Source organism: Cyprinodon tularosa, unplaced genomic scaffold (assembly GCF_016077235.1).
Source record: "Cyprinodon tularosa strain WSP-4 unplaced genomic scaffold, ASM1607723v1 ctg327, whole genome shotgun sequence".
NCBI classification, from domain to species: Eukaryota; Metazoa; Chordata; class Actinopteri; order Cyprinodontiformes; family Cyprinodontidae; genus Cyprinodon; species Cyprinodon tularosa.
In genome coordinates, this window is record NW_024039038.1 from 360,782 (window position 1) to 370,143 (window position 9,362).

The 9,362-nt window shown below is 34.8% G+C and overlaps 1 protein-coding gene across 1 annotated transcript; it reads left to right on the forward strand.

Annotated features, from left to right (window-relative positions):
• Window positions 1-1,630: 1,630 nt before the first annotated feature.
• Window positions 1,631-5,895, forward strand: LOC119788841 (extracellular calcium-sensing receptor-like). The gene is made up of 6 exons (XM_038293499.1): window positions 1,631-1,764; window positions 1,848-2,145; window positions 2,273-3,064; window positions 3,218-3,445; window positions 3,593-3,716; window positions 4,982-5,895. The coding sequence occupies exons 2-6, from the start codon at window positions 1,882-1,884 to the stop codon at window positions 5,893-5,895; spliced, it is 2,322 nt and encodes a 773-aa protein (XP_038149427.1). The 5' UTR covers window positions 1,631-1,764; window positions 1,848-1,881.
• The last annotated feature ends 3,467 nt before the right edge of the window (window positions 5,896-9,362 follow it).

Consider the following 9,362-nt stretch of genomic DNA (forward strand, 5'->3'; position numbering starts at 1 on the left):
ACAGCAGCAAGAGAACAAATTTTTTCGTCAGAATGTTATTTGAATTTAGGCAGCATGATCATATAAGCTTATATTTATATCAAGTAAAAGCTTTAGTGGATTTGATGATGAAAGGATCCCCAAAAAGTTAAGAAAAAAAAATATACATTTATATAAATTCTTACACTGTACTATATTAGGTGTACATAAAAAGTCAGTTTTAGGAGAATGTATATTTTTTTATTTCTACAAAGAAAAATGAAAGAACTCTGTCAGATCATCTAATTATTCAGCAAAATATGTCAAAAACTAGTTAGAATTAATACCTACATTACCCTACAATGTCAAAAATTTAAGGTGAAAATTTAAATTTTTTACATCTTTACACTTGCAGTTTTTACCACACACCTCTTCAACAGTTTATTTCCACTTTCTGTCACTACAGATCGGTGTTGCTTTTATTGAAGATGACAAAATTATTTCTTTGATGCTCCTTATTTTAATGACGAGAAGTGATGACCAAAACATGGATATTTGATGACGAAATCATGATGAGTTTTGGGTTTGAGCCCTAGTACAGTAAAGCCTTGAAAAGCTGAATTTGCCAAATTTGCCCCATAGAAAATCCCTTAAGTATCCCACAATGGGGAACTTTTGGTGTTACAGCAAAGGTTATAGCAGAAGTGGTCACACAATGTGGACCTTAGAAAAGTGTATAAAAATAACAGATAAGAAAATAAAACAAATAAAGTATTGCACTGTACCGAGTTTTACATTATAAATACTCTGTATCTGGAGAATAAAAAATCAAGAACAACATCAACAATCAAGCTGTGGACATTTTATACAGTAATAAATATGTGAAAATAGCATTACCAGAGATGTGCAAAAACTGACAGCAGCATGTTATTTAACTATACTGTAAATAAGTGGCATTGGGAAACGAGCTACTAGTGATACAATCAGAATTCATATTGGATCCAGCAGGCTAATATTTAGAAATATTTTTATTATCAGATAGGACATTGAGACAGATATCTCTATTGAAAAGCAATACCGCTTTTAAAATGATTATTGGTCGTAAAAACATAAAACAAGTATCTGTAAATATTTACATTTAAATAACATATATAATTTTCAATACCCTTATTAATAAAAAATAAATCTTGAAAACTTAACATATTAGTTAACATAATAGTTAAGACATATATAGCTAAATGTATATAAAATATAAATTGAAATACCATGGTAATAATAGTGAATTTTTGGGCAGGTGTTCTGTTTACGTTGTGCTCTTTTAGGTGTAGTTTTTAATTTACCTTTTACATTTTTTAAATCTTACTAATTCCCTGGTTTAAAATTGAGAAATTAGTTAATAACTTGCATTTCCAGTTAAAAAAGTTAAAAAGTTAAAGTTAAAAACAGCATCTGCAACCTAACTAAGACAATATTGAAGGTTATTGAGGTTGTCCCCCAGAGACTCAGTGTCACTGTTGATTGTTTAAAAGCTGACTATGAAATACCACCGTGTAAGATGATCATTTCAGAAAAAATGAGATCCATGCAGAGATGGCCGCAGCTGGGGAGTGCACTTTTACAACTGTTGATTTTGGTGACTTTCTCAAACTCAGAAAAGCCATTATGTAGGCAGATAGGTGATCCTGAGATCCCACAGCTATACAAGGATGGGGACATTGTGTTGGGTGGTATCTTCTATTTCCACAGCAGTTGGAAGAATAGAGAGGAATTGTATAAACAAAAGCCCTTGGCACTTCAATGCATCAGGTAAATTATACCACTGAAATGCTTACTGTACTTATTTTTCTTTTTCGTTTTTTTATGTCAACATTGTGTAACTTTGAATCAAGTTTGAATTTTAGAGAGTTCCAGTTTGCTCAGACCATGCGTTTCGCCATCGAAGAAATAAATAACAGTACGGACCTGCTGCCGGGAGTGTCTCTGGGCTATAACATCTATGACACTTGTGGATCCATTCCGAGAAGCATAAAAGTTGCACTGGCCTTAAACAATAATAGTGAAAATAGATCTTCAACTCCTGAGATGCCTTGTACCAGACCTCTACAAGTGCAGGCTATAGTGGGAGAAACTTCTTCGTCTCCTAGCACTGCAATAGGTACACTCATCGGACCATTTCAGATTCCGCTAGTAAGTACAACTGCTAAAACCAAATGCAATGTGCTTTTGTATAATATATTCCTATAACATTACTTCTTACATTTTTCATCACTTAATTTATCTAGCTATTTTTTTTTGTTTGTTTGTTTGCTTTTAGATCAGCCACTTTGCCACATGTGCTTGTCTCAGTGACAAAACGAAGTATCCATCATTTCTCAGAACAATACCCAGTGACTACTTCCAGAGCAGGGCCTTAGCCCAAATAGTCAAGCATTTTGGTTGGACTTGGGTTGGAGCAGTTAGAACTAATGATGATTATGGCAATAACGGCATGGCTATATTCACTGAAATAGCAGAGCAGCTGGGCATTTGTTTGGAATATTCTGTTTCTTTCTTTAGAACAGATCCTACAGAAAAAATTCAAAAGGTAATCAAAACTATACAGACTTCAACTTCCAAAGTAATTATTGCCTTTGTATCACATTTAGACATGGATGTTCTTATACATGAATTGTCCAACTATAACTTGACTGGATACCAGTGGGTTGGCAGTGAGTCCTGGATTTTTGATTCTCAAATAGCATTAGTGGATAAGAATCACATCTTGGATGGGGCGATTGGTGTTTCCATTCCTGATACATATGTGAGTGGTCTCAGAGAGTTCATTCTTGATGTGATGCCCCTAAAATCTTTAAACAATGAATTATATACAGAATTCTGGGAGACATTGTTTAGCTGCAAGTTCAAGCAGTCCAAACCAGCTGAAAATGATAGAGAATGTACTGGATATGAGAATCTCACTGGAGTGGAAAACAGCTTCACTGATATGTCACTGATGCCCATTTTTAACAATGTCTATAAAGGAGTGTATGCTGTGGCCCATGCTTTGCATAACATTCTTAGATGTGAAAAAACCTGCAACAAGAATGTGCGGCTTGATCCATTTACGGTGAGCATTAAAAAAATATACAAATATTTTTAACAGAATTTTTATTTGAGTTCATTCATAATTCATCAGGAAAAAGAGAAACGGGTACACATAGCATATTCTGAAATTAATTTTCTGATTTGATTAAAACAGATTGTTCATTTATCTTTTTAGATCTTGCAGCAGATTAAAAAGACTAATTTCAGAACAAAAGAAGGTGAAGAGGTTTACTTCAATGAAGATGGAGATCCAGCTGCAAAGTATGAGGTCATAAACTGGCAACGAAGAGAAAACGGCTTTGTGGAGTTTGTCACAGTTGGAATTTATGATGCATCATTACCATTTGACAAACAGCTAAAACTGCAAAACAAGTCCTTAATTTGGGCACAAAGCTCAACACAGGTACAGATGATATAATTGTTTACCAGTTTTAATTTCACTTACAGTAGATAGCAAATAGGTATTGCTATGTGATTTTTTTTTTTTTTTTTTTGAATTAATTAGTAAAGAAGGCTAAGATATTAATTTTGCCGCCTTGTGCCTTTGCAGGTACCTGTGTCAGTTTGCAGTGAGAAGTGTCCTAAAGGAACACGCAAGGTTCTTCAGAAAGGAAAGCCTGTTTGCTGTCATGACTGTATACGATGTGGTGAAGGAGAAATTAGCAACATTACAGGTTTCCAAAATTAAAATGCAAAATTTTAAAGTGAAATAGTCCTTGTTGAACCTTAATTCATTCTTGAATGAATAAAAGCCTGTAACAATTATATTTGAACGTATTAATTTTAACTGAGGTGTCAAAAATCATTTACTTAAGTAAAAGTACAGATACTTGTTTTAAATTGAAAAAGTTAAAGTGCTTAATGAACTCATTCTAACTTAGTAATCTTATTTAAAAAATTCTTGTATAAGCAGATGAATACTTCATATAAATCCCATATTTGCGGCATTAACATTGCAAACAGCATTACAAAACAGCATGTTGTTAGTTATATAAATAGAAGTAACAAGACAGTCTTATAACAATGATGTTGCATATAGGTCTGTTCAAAAGTGTTAGGTGAAAGTGAAATCTTTCAGGAAAATAAATACTTTGGTAAAGCACAAATAATGACAAAAAACTACTTAAATACAGTAACTAAGAATTTATCCTTAGTTCTGCATTTTAATTCTGTTGAGTTTAGTTCTACAACAGCAACTGACAGCAAATATGTCTCAAAGCATAGTGAAGGTAAATTTAAATTAACCATAGAGGCAGATTCAAAATCAATGTAAAACATACAAGTTTGATTATCCAAAAATGCAGAAAGATTAGTTTACAACTGGTAAAGAACATTGTCTTGGGGGTTACAGCAAATTGCAGCAGTCACTCTTCCTGAAAAAGCATGTAATTAGACAGGAAAATAAATTGCATTAAATCCGTTTTTAAGCTAGTCCCTCATACTGAGTAAGTAAAACTAGCCTATATGAGGAAGAAATCTGTTAGATACTCCCAATGAGCCCAAACCTGTTCCAAGTAAGTTTTCGCAAAGTCATTCATGATTGTAGTCAAAAGTGGGGGAAAAAATGTATTGCAGCCTGGTTTTACAATAAGATGCACTTAAAAATGTAAAGACGAACATATTTATACAGGAAAGGCATAAATAAAGGCATTATTTCATCGTTTGACTGAGATACACAAAACTGTCTATAGATTTGTTTTAGCAACAACTTCAACAAAGTCAAAGGGATAAAAATCTGTTGGAAAAAACAGTAAAGTTGCTTAATCAACCAACATCAAATTCTTGCAAAGTGAAAAGGAAAAAGGTGACAGTGTATTTAAGTTATTTATCAGATCATAAGTAATACCCAGTTAGTCTTTCCTTATTTTACCTTTTGTTTGTATCAGAATAAATAGGTACATAGACAACAACACATAACTTATTCCTTCATCTCTTGCAGATGCTGTCATCTGTGTGAGATGTTCCCTTGAATCTTGGTCCAATGAGAGAAGAGATGCCTGCATAAAGAAGAAAGCAGTTTTTCTATCATATGATGAAATTATGGGGATACTCCTTGCAACTGCAGCTTTATTTGGAATGAGTATAACAGCTATTGTGACAGTAATTTTCTACAGAAACAGAAAAACTCCTCTCGTCAGAGCAAACAACTCTGAGCTGAGCTTTCTCCTTCTTTTCTCCTTGACCCTGTGTTTCCTCTGCTCTTTAACATTTATTGGGCAGCCTTCTAAGTGGTCCTGCATGCTGCGTCACACAGCGTTCGGCATCACCTTTGTGCTCTGTCTCTCTTGTGTTCTCGGGAAAACAATGGTAGTTTTAATGGCATTTAAAGCTACACTTCCTGGACGAAACTTGATGCAGTGGTTTGGGCCTACACAGCAGAGACTCAGTGTTCTGGGTTTTACTCTTGTACAAGTTATCATTTGTATCCTCTGGTTAGCGATCTCTCCTCCTTTTCCATCCAAAAATTTTAAGGAATTCAAACAAAAAATTATCTTAGAATGTGCTCTTGGCTCAGCTGTAGGTTTTTGGTCAGTGCTTGGGTACATTGGGCTTCTTGCTTTGTTGTGTTTTATCCTAGCTTTTTTAGCTCGGAAGCTGCCTGATAATTTTAATGAAGCCAAATTTATCACCTTCAGCATGCTGATATTCTGTGCCGTATGGATAACTTTTATTCCGGCGTATATCAGTTCACCTGGAAATTTCAGCGTAGCTGTAGAAATCTTTGCTATCCTTGCTTCCACTTTTGGCCTGTTAATTTGCATTTTTATTCCAAAATGTTATATTATGTTATTAAAGCCAGAGAAAAATACAAAAAAGAATATGATGGGGAAAGGGCCGCAGAAGTCCCTCTGAACTTTAAGCATTTGTAACAAAATCTTAATGCATTATATTTTCTGTATAATTAGTTTAAGTTTTATCATCAATAATGGTTTATTTACTATTATTTTAATCACACAGGTGTGTGGGATTTTTATAACATACACATTGGAAATGAATACTTTTGAATATTGATATTGGTGTTCAATTGTGCACCATTTCAAATGACATAAGCACTACTACAACATAAATGAAGGCACTACAACACTAAACAAAGCCCAACTACAAATTAAAAAAACCACTACAACATTAGCAAAAGCACAACAACATTGACAAAAAGGAAGACGTATGTCCCAGTGAAAAACTTAAGAAACTGCTGATTGGACTGTCTGACAGCAGCTTGGTGTTTCTCTCCCAGAACAGCTGCCAAGACCCTCACTATCCTGTTGTAGTGGGTAAAAGGTGAGTTAGGAGGTGTTTTCTCACCTTCCTTTGCACAATAAAAAGTCATCCCCTCATTTGTTTATTAAACTTTAAGCTACACTTTTGAATGCAGAAGGAACATGCAGCACGCACACTGCTGTGGATGCTTGTTCTCTGATATTAGACATATTCTATTTCCAGGTGGCCGGCTGGGCATCGAAACTACAATCAAAAATAAAATATATGATTCCAGGAGAACCATTTCTAATCAGTTCTCTATGCCCAACCCCAATCGTCTCACAGTCCAATTTAATTTCCGGATTAAACAAGTATGGGTGCTTATCACAAATCATGAATTCCCCATATTGATCCCTGAATAGATTGACCAACTCAGTCTTTGTCTTTGATTTTATATTGCAGACTATTTGTTTTTGTTTTTATTAATATTAATTATTTGAATATCTTTTCATTCAATTATTACACTTTTGTAAGATATAAGTGTTCTATAAACTTAAACAATGAATCTTACAAACAACCTTGGGAATTCAATAATGTGGGTGGCTAACTTCAGTTCTCAAGAGCCAGCTCCTAAACTTTGTAGCCTCCCTACTCTTGTACACAAATTTTAAATGTGTTTAGTCATCAAGGTCTTCAGTATGAAGGACGAAAATTTACAAAACCAAAATGAAATAAATACACATATGAATAAATACACATATAAACACACAAATAAATAAACATACAGATATAAATATACATGTATAAATAAATCAATGAATAAATATGTTGTGGTAAAAAAGTCTTATTTTATATTTTTTTAACTTCTATTTGTGTATGTATGTATTTATTCTGGTATTTTCTCATTTTTTGTGCATTCATACTTTTATTTATTCCTAAATTCATTTCTAAATTTCTACATTTCTGCATTTCTGTCTCTGTATCTTAATGTTATGGTTTGTCCTCAGCCCGATTGGTTAGAGTTAGAGTGCCTATGAGCCGACCTACTGCTGTTGCCTAGTCCAAAGTCCTAGACCAGAGAATGTGAGTTCTTATTATAGATTATTTGCCCAATGGAAAGTTCTTTGACATTCATCACTAATGATTTAAGGTCTGGCGGATGATGTCGACAGAAACAAAACCAATTGTCAGGTTGTGTGGAGGTTTTTTAGAGGACAGAAGCTGAGGTGGTTTCTGGCAGATTTAATAACCAAAAGGTGGTGTCGTGCCAAGGTTGTTATCCATGCTATAATTTGTATTCCCTAGCCGGGAGCGCGCACGAGTAGGAAGAGCTGATCGAGTTCATTCCGCCTCAATTCCATCCTAGTCTATTGTCTTTTCTCTACTCCTCTCAGCCACTGAGCCCACCTATCTCGCCACATCTTGCTTAGCAGTTTATCATCTGGATCCTACCTTCCTCTTACAGGATATACTAAACATTTAAACCAGGTAAGTGACTCACACGGATAATAATCTTGCGTCAGATTGTCGTGGTCACTTACCTCTTTTTTCTCCCTCCAGAGTGTCAGTGATTGGGTGGTGCGCCACCTACCCCTGCAGCCGCTGCATGTTCACAGATTCACAGCTCTGCATTCTGTTCTGTTATTTTATTTTGATTAAATGTTTTTGAAACTTCCCACTGTCTGTCTCACCTGAATACTGGGTCCATTATAGTCTGTCCCTGCCATAATTAGTTCCCCCTGCCTGAATCGGACACACAGTGTCCCACCTTTTTACACTAAATTTTTAAAGAACAACAAAGAAACTAACATGAATAGAAATATTACATAAAAACTTTACTGTCTTTATTGAATCACATTACAACAATTTTTTGTCTATAGATTATAATACTCATTATCACAGTACAATCCTTAAAAATACTGAATAATAACATAAAAATTTGATATGTAATATGTATATAATATTTGTATAATATAATATTATAACATATGTGTATACAATCTGTGTTTATCATATTAATATTAATTGCAAAATATAGATCTGCATTTGTCATCCAGTTTGACTTCAATGGAAGTTACGATTCAGAAATGTTCTTCCTTACACACACCTGCATCTGAATGTATAAAAATGCAACCAGAATGGAAATAAGGGTAAAAGAAAATTAATTGCATCAAAGACACATTTTGATTTTAAATTTTTTTTCGTCATAGTAAAGTTTGTGGGTCTTAATGACCAGCAGCACAACCTTCGTATCCAGGCACTTGTCATGGTCTTGGTTCTGTTGTACTTTACTTTGCTCCTTGTTTTCTAGTTTTATTGGTTTAATTCCAGTTTTGTTGTAATTTCTAGATTTATGTTAGTTCTCATGTTTTTTTTTTTTTTTGTTTTTTTACAGTGTCCTGTCTGGCAATGTGGCAATAAGAATAATTGTCTTGATGCCAAAAACAGCCCAACAGATTTTACTTTCACAAGTGTAGCAGTATGGCAAATGCCATATTGCTCCACTTGTTTCATGCATATACATTTCTTTTTTATAATTATGCAGGGAGTTTTACAGTTTATATGGACACTGCAATGTAAATAAAGCAGAAAAACAGAAGAAGAAAAAGGAAGAAAAAAAAGAGAAAAGATGAAAGACAGAGAAGATAGAAAGGAGACAAAGACAAAACATTTTCAGTCTGCTTCATCACCTGTAACGAGATGCAAAAAGAACAGCACAACCGAAAGACACTGTACGAGACATACAATAAAACAACACCTTGAAACTATCGCTAGAGTAATATTATTAAGTCTGACATGTACTCTGTGTTACCTGAAGATATGAGTATGGGGTTTCTGTATGGAAGTGAATCTCTGAGTACCTGGAGCCAAGCACCTGTAATTGTCTGTGAGGGTGCACTTGTGCATGTAAAGTTTATCCATAGAAAAAATGCTCAATAGTGGTTGTGGAGAGCCGAAGAGGCGCACCCCCCAGAGCACTGAGTCCAGCGCCAGGAGACCAAAAGCCCAAGGCGCCCAAAGGGACCCAAAGAGCGAAGGCACCAAGGAGGGGCCAGCCCCGGAAATCAGACCACCACCAAGGCAGTAGGAGGGACGAGTCAACGGGCTCTGCCGGCAGCCGG